At 39.4% G+C, this 24,121-nt stretch overlaps 1 protein-coding gene across 1 annotated transcript in view; it reads right to left on the reverse strand.

Moving 5' to 3' along the window:
- LAMA2 (laminin subunit alpha 2) overlaps nt 1–24,121 on the reverse strand; it is a 450,699-nt gene that overhangs the window by 77,283 nt on the left and 349,295 nt on the right. The window contains exons 36-41 of the mRNA XM_034766884.1: nt 23,108–23,270; nt 21,415–21,625; nt 19,612–19,728; nt 17,768–17,931; nt 12,666–12,804; nt 7,452–7,554 (exon numbers count right to left, since the gene is read on the reverse strand). Coding sequence (XP_034622775.1) covers nt 7,452–7,554; nt 12,666–12,804; nt 17,768–17,931; nt 19,612–19,728; nt 21,415–21,625; nt 23,108–23,270 — 897 coding nt within the window. The remainder of the gene's footprint in view (nt 1–7,451; nt 7,555–12,665; nt 12,805–17,767; nt 17,932–19,611; nt 19,729–21,414; nt 21,626–23,107; nt 23,271–24,121) is intronic.

Below are 24,121 nucleotides of genomic sequence, written 5' to 3' on the forward strand. Positions count from 1 at the left end.
TGCCAGATCCAGAAATTATGCTAATTATTCCCCTTCTATATTTCTGAAGCATTGTGTTTCCAGACCTCTGTTTCCAGCTTTGTAACCATAGCATCAAACTAATTTTTATGGATTTTAATAAGTTCAGTCCCTCCGGAACTCCTAAATTTGAATATTCAAACTCCATCTGTTTAATATTTTTTCCTTTTAATTTATCAAATGCATTTTAAATTGTTTTCTTAGTATTAGAAGAATAAAGCCATAAATAAATGCCCTAAGGCAGTCCCTTGCTGAAAGGGAGGGAAGGGGAGGAGCTCCTAAAATCATTGTTAATGAGAAGTTCTCTTAAAAATTTTGCTAAGTAATAAAGTTCTTAAAGGCCATATTGGGAAATAACCAATCTATCATTCAGACAGTACTTTTTATTAAGCACTGAGCAGGTATGTCATATATTAATCATGACATATACTGGTTTCATTTATCATGGAATTTTTTCCTCTCCTTTCAATATTTAGTACTGAAAGATGCTGGAGACCAAAATCCTTCAGTTAGCTAGTACAACATGACCAGCTACAATACAAATTTGTCCACACTGCTCAGCTAACGTGCTTTACCTCTGGCCTGGGAGGAGTTAATGGGTTCATTCCTGTAAGATGCTGCGAACCCTCAACTCCCACTGAAATTGAGTTGGCTCAATGCCTTGCAGGATTGGTCCCTGTATACCCATTCCGTTCTTAGCCTCTGTGAGGGGGTTGCACAAGAACACCAATTAGTGCTGGCTGTGATTGTGTTTTGTGCAGTGGACACCTGTTCCTGTGACCTGGATTAAGATGGGCAAATCATTTTTATGTTTCTGTTGTTAAACATAGCACTAAGGGATAAAGCATTGTCTACTCATCAGAAAAAGAAACAAACATAAAGAAGTCATAAGAGCAAAACCATTTCCCCACATTTTAATCTGGCACCATATATGCCTGAGTATTGTAGGTGATTAAGGAGCTACATATAAATGGAGGATGATTTATCCATTTATATGTCTAAGGAATAGTTCAGGTCTCTGCAGATTTTATATATTGGGGCCACTGATTAATTGCCAATGACATGGCACCATTAAAATACCTTAACTTGGCTGCTAACATATATAGTTTTCTTATAGTAACATGGCCCAATGCATGTTCTCAAGGGAAATTGTCTAAGACGCCATCATAAAGAACACATAGTTAAATGCATGGCACCAAAGAATGGGAAAGGAAGCTTCATTAGATTATTTTTAAAGAGTAGTTTTAAAACCATGGAAACTGCAAACACAGTAGCCAATGTTGGCTGGGTACCGTCCAAATTAGCTGGTGAAATTATATGTATATCTTACTGCTTCTATTACATTTGTTTTACTCCTTCGCAAATAGAATTCTTGCTCCCCACTGTCTTATCCTATAAAGAGGATTATGAGTCCCAAGTTAATTCTTTATCTACAGAATATGCAAGACAGTAGACAGGAATAAGCAGAAGAAATAGAGATGTAATGAGAGAGATGCAGCCTGTGTTGGTCAATCTTTACTAAAAAACCCCTGTATATTTAGTATTGATTGTAATGTTTGTACTGAAGAGTATGCTGGTTACCAAAATTAATACAGGAGCTAAAATCCACTTCAGGTAGGGACAAATTCCCTGCGTGAGATTTACCTGTACTTGTCAGAAGTGAAATGTTTTAGCTAAAAATGTTCATCTGTTGTTGGAGGGGTAGAGTCTCCTCAAGCTGTCAATTCTTAAACTAAAGAAAATGATCTGAGCTGGATTTCAGAGGCCACCTGACTTTATGTCTTCAGCTTAAAGGGAGCTTGTACATAATTTTACTTCACTTTTCATTGATCTGTTCGGACTAAACGCCATATTTAATCTCAAATCTGCAAAAGAGCAATCATATTTTTAAAAATGTAAATTCAAAATTATAAGGAAGACAAATTGCTCCTGGCAAGCTGAGAATCTGTCAAGGTACAGACAGACAGAGAGAAAAACTGGCAGGCAGCTGCATTCACTCCCTCACAGCCAAATTCTCGAAACTCTACGCTTAGGCAGAGCACTACAAATAGAATCTACTTCTCCCACCAAGTTTATTCCTTCTAATTCTCAATCCCACAGAGAGAAATGACTAAACCTCCATTGTAATAGCTGCTGTCAGAAGTTTTGCTCTGTAAGGACTATTTCAGCAGTTTTTGGAAGTAATATATGGCATTTTTCTGATTAACAGCCATTTTATAACTAGCGTAATTGGCCACAAATCATGAGAATGTCATAATGTAGCAAGAAAACATTCCCATCTCCGTCATAGCTTAGGCCTGGCTTCCTGGAGGATAGATTAGTTGAGTGGTTTACGGGTTTTCATTACTTTAACTAATGTACTACCTGTAGTGCAGAGAGAGAAATTCTAAACTAATGATCACTTCTGTCTACCAGCTCTTTATAGAGTGCCCATCATCCATCTTTCACTTCTGTATTTCCAGTAGGGATTCTGAAGAGGGCAGCTAAGGAGGTTTAATTCTATTAGTTTTAATCTCAGCTCTCACTTTCCATCCCAGAAATGCCAACACGTACAGGAGGGATTATGTTAATACCAGTAACATCATTATTTTGATGTAAAAGCAGAGGGAGGTGAGAAATCTGCTCACTGAACTTATTCTGCTGTATCTGCATTCAGGGCACAAATTTTAACTGATTTCTGCAGGGCAGGTGGAATTTGAGACCATATTTTATTATGTTCAGAATCCATGCAATGAAACATTGTTTTATGCCTCTACAAAGCAATTTTACTATAAATCGTTATTAAAGAATCCTAATGAAAAAACATTTGTTTCAGTGGGGTTGCGTGAGTGTAGATGAGAACCTAGTTTGTGAATTTATAAATGTCCCTTTCCACTTGAAATTGTTACACTATTTGCACTTTCACTTCTGTAAATTTTGATAGGAGTGAAACTTTGGTTGGAGTGTATTTTAAAACATCCCCTAAATATATAATTTATATTGTAATATGCTTTTTCAGGGCCAGGTGATATGCTTATATATGCATATGGAATTCACTCATATCTGAGCCAAATTATGTCCTCACTTTTTCCTTTGAGCACAAGATGTCTTGCACTGTGAAGCAGTATCCATAATAAATGACTGTTCCAATATAGTTGTGTAACTTCTTCAGATAGCCATAGAGTCCAAGGCCAGAAGGGACCATTATAATCATCTACTCTGACCTCCTGTGTAACACAAACTATAGAACCTCCCCCAAATCATTCCTAGAGCAGATCTTTTAGAAAAACATCCAATCTTGATTTCAAAATTATCAGAGATGGAGAATCCGCCATGACCCTCGGTAAGCTGTTACAGTGGTTAACTACTCTCATAATTAAAAATGTACGCCTTATTTCCAGTCTGAATTAGTATAGCTTCAACTTCCAGGCATTGGATCATGCAATGCCAATGTGATGCTACATTGAAAAACCCATTGTTCTCCATGTAGGTTCTTAGACTGTAATCAAGTCACCCCTTAACCTTCTCTTTGTTAAGCTAAATAGATTTAGCTCCTTGAGTCTATCACTATAAGGCATGTTTTCTAATCCTTTAATCACGTTATGGCTCCTTTCTCCACTTTGTCAACATCCTTCTTGAATTGTGGACACCAGAACTGGACACAGTGTTCCAGAAGTGGTTGCTCCAGTACCAAATACAGAGGTAAAATAACATCTCCTAGATTCCCCTGTTTTAGGGTGACCAGACAGCAAATGTGAAAAATCGGGACAGGGGGTGGAGGGTAATAGGAGCCTATATAAGAAAAAGACCCAAAAATCGGGACTGTCCCTATAAAATCGGGACAACTGGTCACCCTACCCTGTTTATGCATCTAAGGATCTCATTAGCTCTTTTGGCCATGGCATAGCACTGGGAGCACTTGTTCAGCTGATTATCCACCATGATCCCCAAATATTTTTCAGAGTCTTCCCAGGATAGAGTCCTCCATTGTATCAGTATAGTCTGTGTTTCTTGTTCATAAATGTTTACATTTGGCCATATTAAAACACATATTGTTTGCTTGCACCCAGCTTGCTAAGGGATCCAGATCACTTTGTATCAGTGACCCGTCCTCTTCATTATTTACCACGCCCCCAATTTTTGTGTCATCTGCAAACTTTACCAGTGATGATTTTAAGTTTTCTTCCAAGTCATTAATAAAAATGTTAAACAGCAGAGGGTCAATCCCTGTGGGACCCCACTAGAAACACACCCATTTGATCATGACTCTCCATTTACAATTTTATTTTGAGACTTATCAGATAACCAGCATTTAATGTGTGCCATGCTAATTTAAGATTGTTCTAGTTTTTTAATCAAAATGTTGTGTGGCACCAAGTCAAACACCTTACTAAAGTCTACATGTATTGCATCAACACTATTACCTTTATTAACCAAACTTGTAATCTCATCAAAAAAGGTATCAAGTTAGTCTGACAGGATCTTATTTTCCATAAACCCATAGCATTAATTTTATTACCCTCCTTTAATTCTCTATTCATAGAATCCCATATTATAATAGTCATAATATATCAATCATTGTTATGGACCATGTTCCACTGCTTGTGGCACTGTGTATTCAAAATAAATGTGGTCATCAAAGTGGATGGGGAGATAGAGCCAGATCTCTACTGTCCCCTATACACAGGTCTTTGAAACAGGCCAACAGTGCATGATGGAGTAAACTGTACCCCAGAAAGGGGCTTACTACTTGAATGCCTGTGAGTTTAGAGAGATAGGCATCCTTCCTCCCTCACCTGACTATTTCCTGCTCCCCACTCTCCAACAGCTTGGTGGATCTGCACCACATGCTACTATGGGCTGCTCTCAAATTTCATAATATATAACAATAATAAACTATATCTTTACTAAATCTTGCAGTCAAGACAAACAATAGAATTTTATGGAATGGGCAACCAAAATGTACATCCAGCTTTACAAGCTATCAGTGCTACAAATGTTCACATCTCCTGCACTTTTAGACAGTAATAAAATGTTTTTAATTCCCAAAGAGAATATGATAGTAAAACATAATAAATGATCTCTTTAAACCTGACAGCTACTTACTGCATGTTAAATATGTTCTGTTGGTTGAATTCCTAGGGCTGCCAAAATATGTTTAAGTGCAAAAAGCCAAAAAGACACACTAAGATCTACCTCCTCAGGGTTTGATCTCTTAGACCTTATGCTTTTGTACTACAACTTACATGAGGTCAATGGGGGTTTTGCAGGAAAAGGACCAAAGGACTGGACCCAATCGTTTTCTGAACAAAATTTGTTTACATTCTAACAAAAAACAATTTATAACGAATGTTATCACTACAGATGGCTTTAGGCACTATTAAAGAAATAACCAGCTATGACCTGATTCCAGAATCTTATTGTTGGCGATTTTCTAGCGATGATGCATAAAGCAAAGAAATCATCTTGATTGTCAGATACTATGATAGCTTGCAATTTGTAAGCAAGAAAAATCATGTCAGTCTCTCTATTTACAGGGTGCAATCTTTTTTATTTCCTTGCAGGCCCCATGTCGGTTTCTTCTCACAGGCTTCCAAGGACTGTAACATTCCTGTCTTCATGGTTATTTCCAGGTGTCCCTAGATTGCTATGATAATTTCAGTCAGTCAAACTTGATCCGACTATGTCATGATTATTACTCAAAATTCAAGAGATGCTATGAGCATTGCACATAGCTTTTTTCCAAAAGATCTAGGATGACATTTCAAACTATAACAAAGGAATGAATGTCAAAGTTACTGGATCTTAATTTGAAATAAGCCACAAAGTTACTACCCTGGACTTGATATTCTAAACTAAACTTGGTTAGTACTTGGATAGAAGGCCTTCAAAGGCTGATTCAGTAGGTGGCACCCTTCTTTCCAAATTTTTATTAAACCATTGACCCCAAATGCTATAGTTCTGGAGGTGTTTTTCTTTGGCTGACATAAAAACAGCAGTCAAGACCACTTGTGATCATTAAAGACCCCTAGCATTTTCCACAAGCGCAGAGGTGGGAACCTCAGAGTACTGGCCAAATTCAAAGTGGGTAACTGTATTCTGCTTACCCAATATTTCCCCTTCAGTTTCATTCCAATAAGATATTCTTCACTTTTTATCCTAAGCTGTTATGGAGGGTTGTTGACAACTATTAAACAGATGTTATATTCTACTCCATCCGGAGATGGCTTTCATTAGCGTTACAAGAAGTGATTTTGTATACTCTTTAAGAAGTTTATAAAACAGTTTAAGATTTATCTGGATAAAAAACTCTGAAAATAGGCTACTACTGGCTGCAAGATGTACTGGTCAAATAATGACAAATATATTAACCAATAATTTGTTCAATAACTGATAGGAAAATATTCAAATACATTATATATAGATATGATTTGACCTGCTTTACTATATATTAAGGTAATGCATGTATTTTGAGGGTTAGAATCTGACTTTAAGCAAAGCCCTCAGCAAGCAATAATGTATCAGCTGCACCAATTATGGCTGGTCAAAATTTTCTGATGAAAATTCTTTGCTATAGAAAATTGCATTTGATTCAATGAAAATTTTCATTGAAAATGAAAGTGTCTCATTTCCTCAAAAATGTTTGATTTTTTCATTGGAATACTGAAAACTAAACAGCAAAAAAGTTTTTGCTAAAAACTGAAATTGGTTTGGTTTTTGACAGTTGTTAGCCCCAAATCTGCAGTTTTGAGGCTCAATGTTTATGGTTTTCAGTTATTAAAAAAAGTGAAACATTATAATTTTTTAATGAAAAGTTGGAATTTTCCTATGAACATTTTGATTTTTTTCCCCTTTTTCATTGAAATTTTCAGTGGAAAAACCCTCAATTCTCTTCCCAGTTCTAACACCAAGCCATGAGTAGTCCAGGGAGACATTATGACTCAGAGACATAGCTCTTCATTGCAAAGCCTATATTGCTTCATCCTTACTCCTAGGTTGGTGGGGTAATAATTTATTGCTGGCCTGTAACAGTAGTAAATTACTCACCACCCATAGTGCTGGCTCACCTAATGTAGCCAGTGAATCAGTGATGAAGCTAAGGCTCCACCATTACCCACCCCCTTATCTGCCCACCAGTATCAGGGAGCAAGTAGCCCTACTGGACCGAACACCCAGATAGCCCATGTAGGCACATATTACTTCAATAAGACTTTGCATGGCCCCACAGTCAGAATTTGAAGCTAGTCTTAAATAAATAGTCAAAGTTACACATTATACTCATTTCATGCTATCAGGATGTCCTAGTGGTCTAAGGCTCTGCATTTAGGTCACAGTGTCCCCTGGCTGAGCTTTTTTTTTTTAAATTTTCCACTAATGTGTCTTCCTTGCACTAGGAACATACCAGATCTTAGTAGCTTATCAACATAAACTAATGTCATATACAGTACACATACCTTTAACATCCTTTTCTATCTTCTTGGCCTCATTAAGAACCCTGAAGCTTTTCTGAAGCGAGTTCTTGGCACCATCCTTCAGTGATCCTTGAGGACCAGATGTCTGCAGGTCAACAAGCAGTGTCATTTACAGAAAAGTATTTTTAAGCTGGTTCAGGGCAAGTTTAAAGCAATACAAAGAATAGGAGGAAGATCTAGCTGAAGAATCATTGAAATTTTAAGCGGTCATCAATGTACTCTGAATTATATGCTGCTGCCATTACACTGGTCCTCCAACAGAGATTAATAAAATACTTTTCACTTATTAATTTACTTTTATTTTTACAAGAAACCAGGGCTCCCCTGGAATGTCAATGATGAAGTTAATAAAAGAGAGAGAAAGAGAAATTGTTTCTGAATGTAGTGAAAGCAGAATAGAATCTAGGAGCAGATTTTTTTCAAATCTTTGTAAGCATATTTTTTCAGTCTGGATTTCTTCCTGCAACTATGGACACCATAATATAATACAGTTCAGTACTTCTCCCTAACAACAGCTATGAAACATTTAATAAATAGACTAGATCTCACAACACAGACTCTAATATAGACCACAGAGATGTTCTCATAGCAATTGTATTTCCTGAATCAAACCAAGTCAGTCAAGGTGAAATGAATGAAAATAGGCTTAGGAGGGGGACGAAAAGGTGTAGTTAAATCTGAAATTCTTAACTACTAAATACTATTTAAAAATCTCGTTCTTTGAGAAACACACAAAGCTGCACCTACAGTTCAAAGGTTGACTGATAGGAAAAACTGTTTTTCTAAATTAAATTAGTATTTTAACTTGCTAGGGAATGCTCTAGAATCTGAATAATTTACTGTTCCGTTTGAGAGATTGAACTCCAGTCACTCCATAATACAGACTGCATTTCTTTGAGAATACTCCTGACAGCCAGATAACATTTTATATTAGTCATGGGTCATAGCCTTGTATCTAGTATGTAATTAAGAAGTAACTACTTTTCATTTTCCAGGGCAGATACATGTACTTAAAAATTAACTACATGCCAATTAAATGACACTGTTATTATTTAATATTTATATTCCCATAAAGCCCAGAGGTCATATTTTTGAACACTTGCAGATTTCTCCCACTTCTCTGTTATACATTAGAGCCAATACATTTGCCTGCTCATATCAAAATCTTGTTAGAAGCCCTGGATTCTTTGGAAATTCAATACACCCTCACAATGTGGTTCTCTGTAAGAGAGCATTTTACTTCTTACTGTGCGGTACTCCATATACACACAGCTACCAGCTTCAGGCTCCTTGTTATCATATAGGAATGAAACACATACTTAAGAGCTTTCCTGAATAGGGACTGACTAAAGCATGTGCTTAAGTGCTCTCCTGAAATAAAATCCAGGTGACTGCATTACTGTGCAATAGTATTCCACACTTCCAAGCTCACTTAGGGCTTCACAGACCCAAGGTCTGCAGTCACCGTGCACACGGAACTGCTGATTTCAACATACCCATAAAAACTGCAGAGCTGGGTTTTATATATCTATTTTTAACAGAGTAACAGCTAATGTAATTCATTGCACGTAGAGTAAAAAATGATACCCATAATCCCTTAAAAAGAGTATCCGTGAGGAATCATTACTTGATCTCCAATGCAACAAGGGAATTGCTCCTGAAGGAGGCATGTTTGGCCAGTTTTGGCAACAGATATACCTGTCAAATCAGATTATGTTTTTATGTTCTTTTTCCCTTTGCGCTTCAGAAGCTGGGGAATGATCACTCTGTGAGCATGGAACTTCAGATCTAATGATCATTTTTGTTATTATTAACAATTTGCTGGGCTTGCTTGACTGGCTATTAAAACAGTTTATATTTGATAAAATGAATTGGAAAGGCGGCATTTGCAATGCAAAAACAAGATGTGGGTTGAATAAGGGGCTGAGTAATTAGGGCCAAGTTGGTATTTGTGCCAGCAGTCCTGATTGCACTACATACAGCATAAAGATAATATTTACAAAGACCTTTTCACAGATAAATAGAGATGTACAGATTGAAAACAATTTAAAAGGAAATACGCTATTCAAAAAGAGTCAACTAATCAAAGCATCTTATACAAAGTGTGCATTTTGGTGATTTGTGGCTAATAAGATATTGACTTAACGAAAAGCACAGACATTACCAATATCTTACTGTGTGCAACATGAGTGTTTATGTGTGTAGGCAAATATGTGTAATGGTTAACTCCTTCATGTTTTAATAGCAGGTGATACTGTGTGTTTAGACATATGGATTGATACTGCGTTTAGATTTCCTGTATCAGTTCATATGCTAAAAAATAGATGATAGAAAAAGAAAAGCACTGTCGAACCATGTCCACACTACCCTCCTTCTGTCGGTGGTGCGCATCCTCACCAGAGCACTTCACCAACTGAAGAGGGGCAGTGTCGGGGGCTGAGAGCTGGAGCTCTCAGCTCCCCACGGCTCCCTGATGGGAGCTCAACTGCCCCCTGGGCTTTTCGCCTCCCTGCCAGGAGCAGGGGACAGCCCCCCAAACTTCTCGGCTCCCTGAGCGAGAAGCCAGGAGTCCGGACAGCAGCACTGTTGGGAGCAGGGAGCCCAGATGCAGCAGGGAGCACAGGCAGCAGTGCGGTTGGGAGCTGTGATGGCAGCCAGGCTCTACCTGGAGGCCACCACAGGCCCCAGGCTTTCTTGTCATGGCTGGAGCTGTGAAACTGACCAGAATGACAGCCACCAGCCAATGTAAGTAATGCAGTGTCTACTACACTGTGTCGTCCTAACTACACCGACACAAGCCCTATGCCTCTCGAGGAGATGGAGTTAGGATGTCGGTGTAGTATGGCACTTGCGTCAGTGGGAGCAACTAACACAATTAGGTTGACACAAGTTGCCTTATGTCAACCTAACTCTGTAATATAGAGCAAGCCCTAGTCCCTTGATCTTGCTTAGTACACCACACCTGCACTTTTTAAAAAAGTGATCACATTAAAAATATCTCTTGAAGTGTCACTTTAAAACTGTGATTCTAAACTCTGAACTAGAAGCCAAATCCTTTATCATGATTTAACTTTTCAGTCAGTTGACCCGATCACCATCACTACCCATGCTAAGTAATGGGCCGTGGGAAGCTGCTTGAATGCTGGAGGAGCTGCATCAGTGATTAATTTATTTTGCTTTTAAAAGGGAGAATGAATCCATCATAAAAAATCATGGGAGGAATTCTTCTGTCATATTTTTAAATATGGATTATCTTTTCTAGTCATCTATCAGGCTTCCTGCTACTGCAGTGCTTCTTAGTCTCTTTAGTTCTAGCTTTTAATACTGTCAGGTTCATTTTAAAAGAAAGCATCCTTTCCATTAACATAAATAAAACCCTAAAATGGCCATATATCACACTTCTATTTAAGAATCTGTGTGATACAGAAGTAGGTATTTTATTATAGGTTATGTTGGGTAGGAATGGCAAATACCTAGCAAGAAGAACTTCCCTAAACTCATTACTTTAAAAAGGGCAGCAGTTTCCTCCACATTCCTATTTTTCTATCAATTAGATCCTTATTCTATACAACTTGCATATAACAAATAAGGCTATACCTATTGAATCCATAAGAATGAGCGCCCTTAAAATGCTGCCTTAATCATCCCTTAGTCTCCTTACTTGCTAAACATTTGTCTCTATTTATATCACACTATCCACATCCTTTCTTCATTCCATTTCAAATTATCTATCCTTTTTCTCTATATAGTATAATCAGCTGGTTCATTGCCTCTCTGACATATGCCCTTTTGTAGCCATATAGCAATCACCTGCTTTGTTTCCTGACTATTGTATCTCCTTTCCCATTCAACCATCATAACATCTGTCTCCCTCACTGTCTCTGAGGCATCAAAGGACCAAAAGATAGAGATATTTTTCTGTTTTTTCATTCTGAAAATAAACCCACTACTCTTTATTTGCCTTTGCATTAAAATTGGTAATTCTGATAGAAGGAACTATGTTTATAGATCACCAGCACATATCAATATGTGAGGCACCATTTTCCCATCAAGAGATACATTCAGTAATTAGTGTTACTTGAACCGTAAGTTAATATTTGAAGTTGCTAAAAATGTGACCACCACCAATTTAAAATCCAGACCGTATTATCTTATTCATGAATATGGACTGGTCACATTGTCCTTATTTCTAGCCTTGTAGCTCTGAATCCACAGGGATTTGTATTGTTTCTGCTAGCTATTTGTATCAGTGCAATTTCTTTATCTGGTATAGGGACTTTCCGATTTCACTGTTTTCTGTCATCTGCAGGGGTATTTTTAGCCTGTGTCTGTGAAGTGCAGGTCAGTTGGTCACATATTTGCCTCCATAAATAAGCTTTTAACTCCTTCATTACTCCCAATACAAAATATCCCTGGCTTTCTGCCTCTGCTGAGTTTGTTGTGGAGCAGAGGTAGTTCCTGCATAGTTGAAGTTAAACAGCTAGCTTCCCATTATAATACCCATTTAAAATCCCTCTAGTTGCTCTGACCCTCCCAAAGAACCAACCCCCTGAAATTTTACTTGTTGCATCTCATCTTGGGGACGAAGCTTTTCTGTGAAGCTTGGTACAGTTTGGAAATGCAGTTTTTTGCTTCCAGTGTTTAAAAATCTTTCTGCCATTCCTTCCCCAAAAGTCTTCCTAAGTTTGTGTGGCTCATCACATCTGCAGAATGGACTGGCCCCACCATCTCCAGTTCTGTTTTGTTTCAATGGCCTTGTTGTGGTGAAATGCCCTTAAATATTTTTAGGGAGCTATTGTGGGGGATTGCCAAGATAAAGATTTCTTCAGAACATTGACTTGAAACTGACCTGCTCCTGTCTTCAGGTTTAGTTGCAGCAGCTGCTGGCTTGAGTCAGGGATGGGGGGTGAAGGGACGCATGGGCAGAAGGGAATGAGAGAGATAAAAATAAAGGGGAAGTAGCCCAGAAAAAGGATAGCATAGGGGGCACAGAGGAGAAAATGGGATCAGGAGGGACATAGACTAAGAGCATGTGGAGATATAATCTCAGAACTGGGGGCTCTTGCAGTAGGAGAGGGTATAGATAGAGCAGTAGGATAGTAGAGCATGGAAGTTGGAATGAAGGGGGTGCAGGGAGCCTGGAATATAGAAGCAGCCTGAGCTTCCCGTCCAACAGACACCATTCACTTTTCTTACCAGTTGCATAGCTTCATTTGCACGGGCCTTGGCCTCCCTGGCGATTCTCTCTGCTTCATCAATATAGTCCTTGATATTGCTATATGCCTTGAAAGCTACAGTGGCATTGAATGAGACATTTTTAGCTTCAGCAAGGATTCTGTTAGGGTGGAAAAGGTACAGCACACCATTAAAAACTGCAGTTGTAGCTCAACAGAGCAAAATGCATTGGCACTTTGAGCCAAACAGCCCAGATTTCTAATGATTGGCTCTAGTGCACAATGCCATAATTGAGGTTTCCAGAATGTGGGTGCTAAGTGTTTAAGGGGGGGTGTCAAATTTTATTTTCATAGTGTCACATGGAGAAACAATAGTTTTGTATACCGTGGGTTAAGGAGATATTTCACGTTGAAAGGAAGAATGGTCCAGTGGTTAGGGCATTAGACTACAACTCAGGAAACCCACATTCAATTCCCTGCTCCACCACAGATTTCCTGGCTGATCTTGGGCAAGTCACAGTACAGTTACACTTCGAGCTTGAGATGTAATTTCCATCTTGAGAAGATGTGCCCATGCTAGCTCACTAGAAATAGCCATGTAGCTGCAGCAGCGTGAAGGGCTAGCTGCCTGAGGATTTACTCGGGGCGGCTAGCTCCTCCTGCGGCTACACTGCTATTTTTAGCATGTTAGTTGCTCAGAGCTAGTATAGGTTACAAAGTACACCTTCAGCTCTAAGTGTAGAATCACTGTTAGTCTCTCCGTGTCTTAGTAATATTGCTATAACAATACCCCTGTGAGGTTAGTCAAGTTCTGAGGTTAAATACATTCAAAAGATTGGGAGGCACATAGATACTATGGTAATGAGGTCCATATAAATACCATAGATAGTTAATAGAAAATACAAATATCTAGGGTCTAGGTGTCTGAGATAAATAGCTTTATCCTGACACAAGGCGACAGCGACAGGATATCCCCACACAAGACTGTGCAATTCCTCTCCCTCTTGATCTCACACATAACACCACATTAAAAGCTTCAATTTTTAAAGATTACTTTTCAGATATGACTCCATTGAATATGAAACTGGTAGTTTTGCAAGTATCAAATCAGATACTTTATCTGAGGTAATTGTGAGGCTTGTTCCCCAGGGATACTGTACACTGGCATGGAAATAGCTGCTAAGAGCTTCTACTCACAAGTCTTTAGAATTGGACCTGCTAGTTATCTGAAAAAGATGTGGGCAACGAGATAAATTGCTTGTTCCAAACTGTAAGTTACTGTGGGAGTTTTAAAAATATACACATTAAAAGATGTGATTTTATCCATGTAGCAGCTTTGAAAAAACAAAAATGGCCAAAGATGGGAGGCTGTGTTACAGCAGGCTACCGGGGATCAAGAGAACCGTGTTTTGAGCGCACTGAGCGCTACACCTTGAGCAAGTCACTCTTCCTCTTCATTGCTCAAGGTATGTCTAAGCTCAAGTAGATATACTTGAGGTTAGCTTTACTCTAGCTAGCTTGGGTCCCGGATCCATGAAGCTGCAGCAGCAGGGTTCTGGGCATATTTGTACAGCCAATGCTGAAGCAACTTCACTGCTCTGGGACCTGAGCTAGCTAGATTTAAGCTAACTTTGGTATGTCTATTCCAGCTGCAATCACACCCAATGATTGCAGCCTAGACATATCCTCAGTCTCTCCATCTATGAAATGGTGAAAATACTACTTACCTTACAGTGTCATTGTGAGACTAAACTCATGATTGCTTGTAAAGGATTTTGAAACATTCATCTGGAAGGTGTTATAGAAATGTTTTGGACACACAAATCCCATTGAAGTTGATGGGAGTTGGATGTGTACAACCCCACTAAAAATTAGGCCACTTTTATCTAGGAGCCTAACTTTACCTACCGAGGTCTGAACATTTTGGCCAGTGCTACTTTGGAAAGTGCTTTAAGATCCTGGGGATCATTTCCCTTTTCAAAGTGGGGCTTTATTATGAAAATATAGCAGCAGGCAACTCCACAATGTGTGTCTCATTGATGCCATATCAAATTTGCTCAACTTGCATATGAAAATATTTTTCCCCTAACTGCCAGCCTTGCAAACTCACTCTGGGCTCTGAAAATGAAAGCTGAGGATACATCCAGAGATGAAAGTAAGCTAGTACGGTCCGGTCCAGCGTACCAGCAAGAGCCTGTACGCCGTGCCCGACTGGACCGGCTTCTCCGGTGCGATTTAAAGGGCCCAGAGCTCCAGCTGCTGCGGGGAGCCCCAGGCCCTTTAAAGTGCCACCCAAGCCCTGCTGCCGAAGCTCCGGCAGTGCTTTAAAGGGCCCAGGGCTCCCCGCAGCGGCCGGAGACCCAGACCCTTTAAATCTCCGCCAGAGCCCTGCTGCCGCTACCCGAGCCCTAGCCCCAGCCCTGCCGCCCTGTGGTAGCGGCGGCAGGGCTCCCATGGTGATTTAAAGGGCCAGAAGCTCCACGGTGGCTGGAGCCCCGGGCCCTTTAATTTGCCCCTGAGCCCTGGGGCTCCCAGCCGCCTCTGCAGCTGGTAGTTCCGGGTTGATTTAAAGGCCCTGGGGCTCCCAGCCACAGCTGGGGCCCCAGGGCCTTTAAATACTGAAAGGCCCCGCCTCTTCCGGTTGAGGCCATGCCCCGCTCAGGACTCCGGCGTACCGGTAAGTCCTTTAAGTTACTTTCACCCCTGGATACATCAACATTGGTAATAAATGTTTGGTAGATCAAATGATGCCCCCTTTTATATCTCTGTAACTTCGGGTACAAGTGAGGGCACAAATTGCAGACAATGCAGTTGCACAAATGGAACAAAGAGCATAATATATGGTTTGCAGGATATTTATTACCAGCGATATGATGATGCATGAGAAGGAGGGAGCCCAGCTTGACTGACAAGTAGAAAAAAAAGCATTTTTTCATCTGTGAATTCATTAAATTTGATATGGAATTGGAGAAACACAATAAACAGGGAGCCCCCAGTGCTATTTTTATATAGTCCCTTCTGTAGAGCCGAACCATATTCCGAGTGACATATTTGTATGACATTCAATGGTGTTTTTGTATAAACACCATCTACTGGATAGTCTATCAACCTTCTCAAGCTTATCAGTTTATGAGTAGGGCTGGCTGGAAAACAATAATTCCATGTTGTGAAATTTTTTTGAAGTTTTGAAATATGTTTAGTTCTGCCCTGGAACAAAACTGAGATCTTTCAAAAATTTTGCAAAAAAACATAAGACAGAGACAAACCCGCTTCAGAATAGCCAATAGCCTGGTGGTCAATAGCCTAGAATGAGGGTAACCCAGGTTCAAGTCCCTGTTCTGCCTGATTTGAGCAGAGCTATGAACCCAGTCACCCACGTCCCAGGTGAGGGACCTAACCACCAGGCTACAGAGTCCGAGTCTCTCTCTTTCTAGCCTAGTGAATATTTAATTATGTACGCAAAGTGGAATAGCTCAAGCAGGAGAGATTGAGAGAGTGACTCTATAGCCAGGTGGTGCTCTGAATCAGGCAGATCAGGGACTTGAATCAGGATCTCCCACATCCCATATCAGTGTTCTAACCAACTGGCTATTCTTGGATGAATTGGAGTCACTCTCTTTCTCACCAGAAAGTCCATCCTGAATCTGAGGAACCTTTCTGTGAAAAGTTTCAGGTTTAACTAATCAGCACTTTCCTGATTGAAAACAAAAATTGTCAAAAATTCCTGACTGGTTCTATACCCTGAGTTCTTTACCCTCTGGTGGATTAAGGACTTGTCTACATGAGGAAATTGACTGGAATAGCTAATGCAGAGCAAACTATTCACAATAGCGCCTCATCTGGACACACTGATACATGTGCCTTTTTCTGAGTTAGCTTAATCAAGCCTTGCCCCCCATGATTACCAGCAAGTGAGGAGGCATAGCAGGGAGTGACAAGCATCCCCTCATAGCTAGAAGTTGCTCTATGCCCCCCCGCATCTCTGCTTTCCTCTTCTTCAGAGTTCCTCAAACAAACTCAACATGGTCCCAAGTCTTTCCCAGAACCGGGGCTCAATTCAGTGTCTCTGCAAGAGCCGACTTGATGGTTGCAGCTGCTAATCAGCAATAGCATCTCAGGATTCTGTTTCCTGCACACACCTCCCCGCTCACTGCAGCCACCTGCTGCTCTACATAGGAGAATCAGCCACTGTCACACAGGTGTGACTCCTTTAGTAATCAGGGTTGGCTAGCTCCAGGTCCTCCAGTCCCAAAGGGGCAACACCTCCCTGTTACAGGAAGACTTTCCTTCAGTTTAAATTGTAGCAATTTGCACTTTCTAAAGCAGATGCTATGAGTTCTGTTCTTCTATGCTGTAATGGCCACAGGAACTTTTTGGCAACAGTATTTTGTGTGTACCTGCCTCTCCACTGTCTGTTGCACATCACATCAGTTTGTATGACTCTGTCCAAATGACATGAGGGAGCTCAGAAATTGAATTCTAAACAATAATCTACCAAAGCTTTTGGGAACAAGTTTTAGGTATTCTCAATTTGCTTTGAAAGTGATGCTTAAATTGCTTCCTTTACCCCAGAGTCAGCAAGTGCACACTCTTAAAGGCTGCCAATTTCAAACATACAAAGATAAACAGACTTCTCCTTGCCTGTTGCGGTGTCATTTATTACTGTGGAAAAGTGACTGTAAAAAATGCCACTAAATGAGAAGGGTAACATCTTACACCAGTTTGCACTCACTTTGCCCTGGTGTATATGACAACACAAGGTACAAGGCACAGGAGAGATCAGATTGAAAAAATATTTTTTGAAATAGGAGAACTTCTTGTGAAAGTGTCCGTACTTTCCATTTACTGGTTCATTTTCAGAAATGTTTGGGTTTGATTATCTTGGATATAGCCCAAGACATGTACAATACCTTCCTAAGCCCCATATCTAACTCAGACTTTTGATGCTCCTCCAAAGAAATGAATCTAGCCTTTTCTAATTGGGCTCTATATAGAGCATTAGAGTCTTGTATATTCATAATCACAGAAGTTCAAGTCTGAAAATAATCCCCTTCTATTTCTGTCAGGGAATACTAGACACTAGGCTATGAGAGTTTTAGACGTATCAAGAAATGGCTGTCTTACCCATCCAATATTGCAGATGATTCATTCAGTTGGGCTGCATGGTTCTCAGCCTGCAACACCTTTTCTGGAAGCATCCTATCCTGAATATCTTGGGCTAGATCGTCTATTTTATCCTTCAGCTCATCAGCGATTGGTTGTATCTTATCCCCCAAGTTTTCTACATACTGAAAGCCACAAAACAAAGGTGTTTAAAGAGCTGAATGCAAACATCATAGTCCTTTGCATATTGTTTCTCTATGAGATGTAATCACATATGCTTGGACATTTAATAAAACTTCAGTGAACTAATAAGGAAAAACACATCAGTGTTGAAATATGGGGACAATTAGGCTATTTTGAACGCCACTATTCCATTGAAGACTCGACTGTCTTGAACTTAGTGTTCTTCCTTATTTCTTAATGATTTATGAGAAAACATAAACACACACTTTATATACAACACTCACACACATGCACTCTTAGGGAGATTTTTTTCTAAATTATGGATGCAGAAATATTTATACTATGCTGTGGTGATATCCCTGAGATAAACTGCCAAGCCATAAGACAAATTCTATTTATCATGAACCTTTGACTGACTCACCTGCACTTTTGCTTATTAATCCCTATCACTATGGGCTACACTTTTGAAGTAGCCACCACTTTTCCCCCAAAGAAACAACCTCAAAAGGGTTTCTAATCCCGGCCCCCCAAATGTGGAATTTTCCCCAAAAATTACACTTGTTTGAGGTGCAGGATAGAAAATATCATTTCTTGGACCAGTGGCTGTTTTGAAATTCAATATTTTGCAAATTATCAGGGAGCTGCTGGAAAAGGCGACCGGTACGTCCCTCGGCCTGTGCCACTTCCAGCAGCTCCCATTGGCCTGGAGCGGCGAACCGCGGCCAGTGGGAGCCGCAATCGGCCAGACCTGCGGACGGGGCAGGTAAACAAACTGGCCCGGCCCACCAGGGGCTTTCCGTACACAAGCGGCGACCCCAGTTTGAGAAACACTGTTTTAGAGGTTTCTAAAATATATTTATTTTCATTTTTCTCCATTAAAGGTCTCGCTAGCTTACACTGGTGCAAATCAGAAGTAACTGCATGAAAGAAATAAAGTTATAGTTAAACTAGCCTAAAACTGATACAAAAATAATGATGTTAAAGTTAAAACTCTCAAATATTTCTGAAAGCATTTTTCTGTAGGCAATATGGCATATAAAGAATACATGATGGCATGATTTGTTCTAATGTGTTATTGGCTGGAATGGTCTGAAAATTTCCTTCATTCCATCACTTCTTCTGACTATCCCCCCAAACTCATGTCCATATAAATTTTAGGGTGGGCTTTTCAAAAGCATTCAAGTGAGATAGGTGTGCAAGTCCCATTGATCTACCTAGCTCAAGGTCTGCAGCCACAGACCCTTATGTAATAATTTCTTATTTTTCTTCTCTGTTTTGTTTCACACTCCTTTTATGTGTGTACATGTGCATCTAGACAATAGAGCCAAGGGCAGCACTGCCTATGGACTTCTTGCACCTGCTATTCTAAGGCTACTATCCTTTATTCAAACCTAGATGCCTAATCCCACACTTACAGAAGCAGACAGAGTCTGTAAAAAGTGAGGGATGTGTATATATGCATTTGTGTGTAATACAATCAAATTGGGTCAACCTGGATCAGTTTATATACCCATTTATCCTTTACAACCAGGCTGTACACACAACAGTGGAAAGCCAAGTGCTTCCAGTTCAAATAGTCCAGCACTGATAAAGGTTAGATTAATTAGGTGTTCCTTTAATTATCCACTTAGCTGCCTCAATGTGCCTACCCTCAAAAACAAAACAAAAACAAAACCACTCACCTCCACAGCTAAATTGATTTCATTTGCAAGACGGCTGGCTTCATCCAAGATGTCATTCCCCTCTTTTAGTGTTTTTTCGGCCTCTTGTCTGCTACTTTCTACAGCTTGCTTCCTTTTCTATAGGTTGAATAATCCACACAATGAAATAAATTAATTAAGCAAAGGTAAAGCAGGAGTGGCCGGGCATTCCAATACCCCTGCATTTTTTTCTGGGGCCCCCCACATGAAACTTCTGAAACCTTCAGAACTATTAGAGCAAAAAATAAAAATACAGCATGTCTCAATGGCAAAGATAATCAATATCTGAGTTTTATCTTGCCCCAGCACAAAACTGCATGACTGTAGCATTAGAGTAGAATGAGTTCAAAAAGTCAGAAATCCCAACCCTTCCTCTTCTTTTGATAGTGTTATTTTCCCCGAGCATGACTGTGAATTAGCCCAAACCAAATGTTGTGAAGATTCCTGAAGTATCCATATTAATTTTCATTCTTGATTTTAATTGTTGATCCCACATTTAATAAAAGTTTCCAGTTTGTAGGGTTTGGGTTTTTTGACACCATTGCTTTATTAGTTTGTAAAGCAACCTTGGTACTTTCATGTTTCCAACTGGTGGATACTGCATACATTGCACAAGAGGGATGACACCTCCTTTGTCTCTAGTTCAAAGTACTAGCTACATCGTGTACAGAGCCATTAAGCATCACAGAGTAGATTGACAGCAGGCCATGAAATTGCACCATTTGGGCAAACGGGAAAGCGCTATGATGGCCACGAATTAAGAGAAAGGCAAAAAAAATGGAAATCTTAGAATGATAAAGAGAGCAAACCCATTGGCTGAAGGGACTCTTCACAGCATTCAGATAATTGTTATTATTTTATTATTAATTATTATTGTTATTATTATTTATTCGTATCATCTATGGTGTTAGGGAATGCATAAGAACCTAGATAAAAGACAATCGCTCCATCTTCCCTGCTCTAACCCCATTGGAAAAGAAATGTAGAACAGCTGATATTTTCTAACTTCTTTACAATATAGCATCTCTCTGTAAATCAATCAAGCGCACAAAGCTCTGATGAAAACTCAGGTCCTGGAACTCTAACCTCATCACTGTATATTAGGCAAAAGCACATCGAGAGCAACGAGAGTTTGAAACATTTATCTTCATTTAGGTTTGACTCTGCTTTCTATCTTGGATAAATGCTTGTTAATGAAAAGTATAATGTGCTTTTCAAGTCTTTGCAATTAAAATTAAATCAGAAGCAGACTCTCCTGCTACCAGGGAGATCATTTATAACAGCTACTAACTACCCAAGATGTACTTTGATTTATTACTCTTTAACATCTACACACCCAGTTCATTTCTTTCTAGAGGTGGGATATGGAAGTGAAAGTGCAAGGCTACAAAATGCAAATAGAGGATGGTGAAGACTGTAATTGGTTTCTTGCTAAAACCCTTAACCCAGGGTTTAAATTTTGCTTAGGGAATTTTGTGGGTCTTTGCACTGGGATGAATTTCACCCCACATGCACTATAGGGATCCAGGGCATCCTCCACCTGAAATTTCTTAGAGTCCTATTTGCTTTTAGAAGAAATAATAAGAAAACCTCAATAACCGTATATATATGGAAATCTCAGAATGATGAGGAGAGCAAAAACCATTATTTGAAGAGACTCTTCACAGCATATATATATTCCGCTCGTTGTAAAAAGGTTCATGTGAACAAAGGGTCAGAGTTCCAGATTCTGGTCTAACCCTCAAGATGGTGGTAAGTCAAGGGAATCTGATCATCAGCACTAACCTCTATCACTGTCATGTTTCTTTGGTTGATTGCAGATAAGCGATTTGCCTCCCTAATTTTACTACTGGCTTCTCTCAGCAGGTCTCGAGCATCGTCAACCTTGTTTTTGTAATCTGCCATCTTGTCCCTGACCTCATTCTTGAGCTCCTCATTTTTCTCTGTGGGCTCGCCAAATAATTTCTTCACTTTGTTCAAAAGGGCTTCTGCATTTCTGCAATTCCCACCAACACAAACAAAAAACAGGCATTGAATCCATCTTCACCACACCCAGTAATCTCATCATTTTTAATTCCATTCAGCTGAAAAATTCATTTTAAATAGAAGTGGAAAACCACTTTGAAGAGAGTACACACTTAGTAAAACAAAAGGACAAGTTCATATTAGGTTTTCCTATGGAATTTTAAATTCACCCTGAGTCCTTATTTAGGAAATGGTCTTCAGGGAAGTCTTTTTTTATATTGTCATTTTTGCTATCTGACTGATGAAGTGAGTTTTTGTGAATCACTACACTTGTCAAAAAGCATCCCCTCATTCACACTAATGTGACCCTTGTCACAAAGTGGTCCATTACCTTGAATGGAGGGGACATGCCTGATCTGAAGCGGTCTCAAAGCAGAGTTTCAGACCACCTGCGAGAGTCAGTTTGAAATAATTAAGTCCGTTCTCTTTTTCTTTGCTACAACCAACCTCTAGAGGGTTAGACACTTTTTTAAATGAAAGCTGAGATTATCACATAGTCTCACGATTCCAGGAGCTGTCGCTTTAAGAAAAATATCAACTATCATAAGATTCTCCATAAAATCGCGAGAGCGGGCAAATTTCATGTGTAGTTATCAGGTTTGGGGTTTTTGATGAGAAAGTGGTGGATTTTTTTTTAATTAGGTTCAGTAATGTGTCCTTCAGGTGGTCTGGGTGGAATAGGATTACAGACCTGAATTAAATTAAACACTGAAATAAGAAGGGGGAAAAGCAACAACTGCAAGTAAAGTTCTGTTGACTATAGGAGCAAGAAGACAACTATAAGGGAACAATTAAAACAGTCTTCTTCCTCACTTAGCATGTAGAACTTCATGGCAAGCACAGGGAAAGGGAGATCCTAGTCACTTGTGTCCTTGGCCAGAATCCTGAAAACTAGCCAACCAGAACCAGCGACTGTCCAAAATCATTTGATAAAAGAGTAAACATGATTAATTACTTCAAAGTCCTCACAAGAGTTGCAGTCCCTTTCATAATGGAAATGTTTCAAAAAGGCTTTTTTTCCCTGAAAACTATGAATTTTAAAAACTATAAATACATAAATTTTAAGGATAGCATTTGTATCTCTTTCCCTTATAGAATGATTTAATACCTCCAGAAAGAGTCTGATCAGAGAATTTCCAGACAATTTTTTTATGGTAATGCTAAAAATTCCCAACTCTTTTGTTGAAGTCAATGGCAAAAGTCCTTTTGGCCTATAATTTAAATATGGAAAACCATATCCATCTGAATGCCTCTGCTGGTGAATAATTTTACACAAATGTTAGCACTTTAAGGAATCCAAGGGCTACAAAATAGACACGAAATATCAGAATCCTTTTCCCTTATTTTTCAGTGGCTTCCGTTTTTGAAATCCCATCGGAATGGATTACAATTACATTAATCAGACTCATCTTATTGGACTCAGGAGGTTGAAGCTTGTGGCCCTTCTACTTACGCTAACTCATCTTGGGCTGCCCTTTCTTGCACATTCAACTTTCTTCTCCTCAGTTCTCTCATCATTCTATCAATATCACTCTGCAGAGCCTGAAGACTTTTCTCCAGGGTCTTATCTTGGATTCGGAGTGTCTCATTCAGTTTTACAGCATTTTCATTTACAGCTGCAGAGGGGGGCAAAAACACATATAAGGAATAAGTAAATAAAAGTGACACAGAGACTTTTAGTATCCGCACATCATCACCATCACCAAGGGAAATGCAATTTGCAATGGGTATTCCTGCTGTGAAATATAAAGGGCAGTTAATCCAACGATCAGTAACAAATGAGAAAATGTTATATGTTCCATCAAATCCTTTATTGTATTTCACTTTCAGGCACAGTAATTAAAGCGAGGAGGTTTTATATCTAAACTAAGAAATATATATAGAAAATAGGTACCAAACCCTTGAAATGTCAGGTGATAATTTGGGACATTGAGCAGGGAACGAGGGGGTGGGGCAAGATGGAATGAAAAAGTGAAACGTAAATGAGTTGTAGAGGACGGTTTACTGTTTTTAAAATTCAAGTTTACTAATGATAAGAAGAATAAATGACAGAGATCCCCCTCTGAAAATGGAGAGCGAACGAGCTTATGTGTTTATACACAGACACACAGAAGGGGAGAAGGGGGCAAAAAGGGATAGACTGCACAGTGGGGTGTATAAAATTTTATGGGCATGTGTTCAAGATGGCTGAATTACTCATAAATGCCAAAGCCACTATGCAGGGCATCTCATTCTAATACTGATAAAATATTTATGCCATAACACCCCATGGTATATTCAGAATATACTGTGAATAAAATTTTCTAAAGCACCTATATGACTTAGATGCCTAAGCCCCATTTTCAAAAATGATTTAGGCATTTAGGAGCAAAAGTTCCACTGACTTTCAATGAGACTAAGGCGCAAAGTGCCTTAGAATATGTCTACATTGCAGTCAGAGGTGTGATGGCAACATGGACAGACGTAC

The sequence above is a fragment of the Trachemys scripta genome, chromosome 3 (genome assembly GCF_013100865.1).
Source record: "Trachemys scripta elegans isolate TJP31775 chromosome 3, CAS_Tse_1.0, whole genome shotgun sequence".
Taxonomy (NCBI): domain Eukaryota; kingdom Metazoa; phylum Chordata; order Testudines; family Emydidae; genus Trachemys; species Trachemys scripta.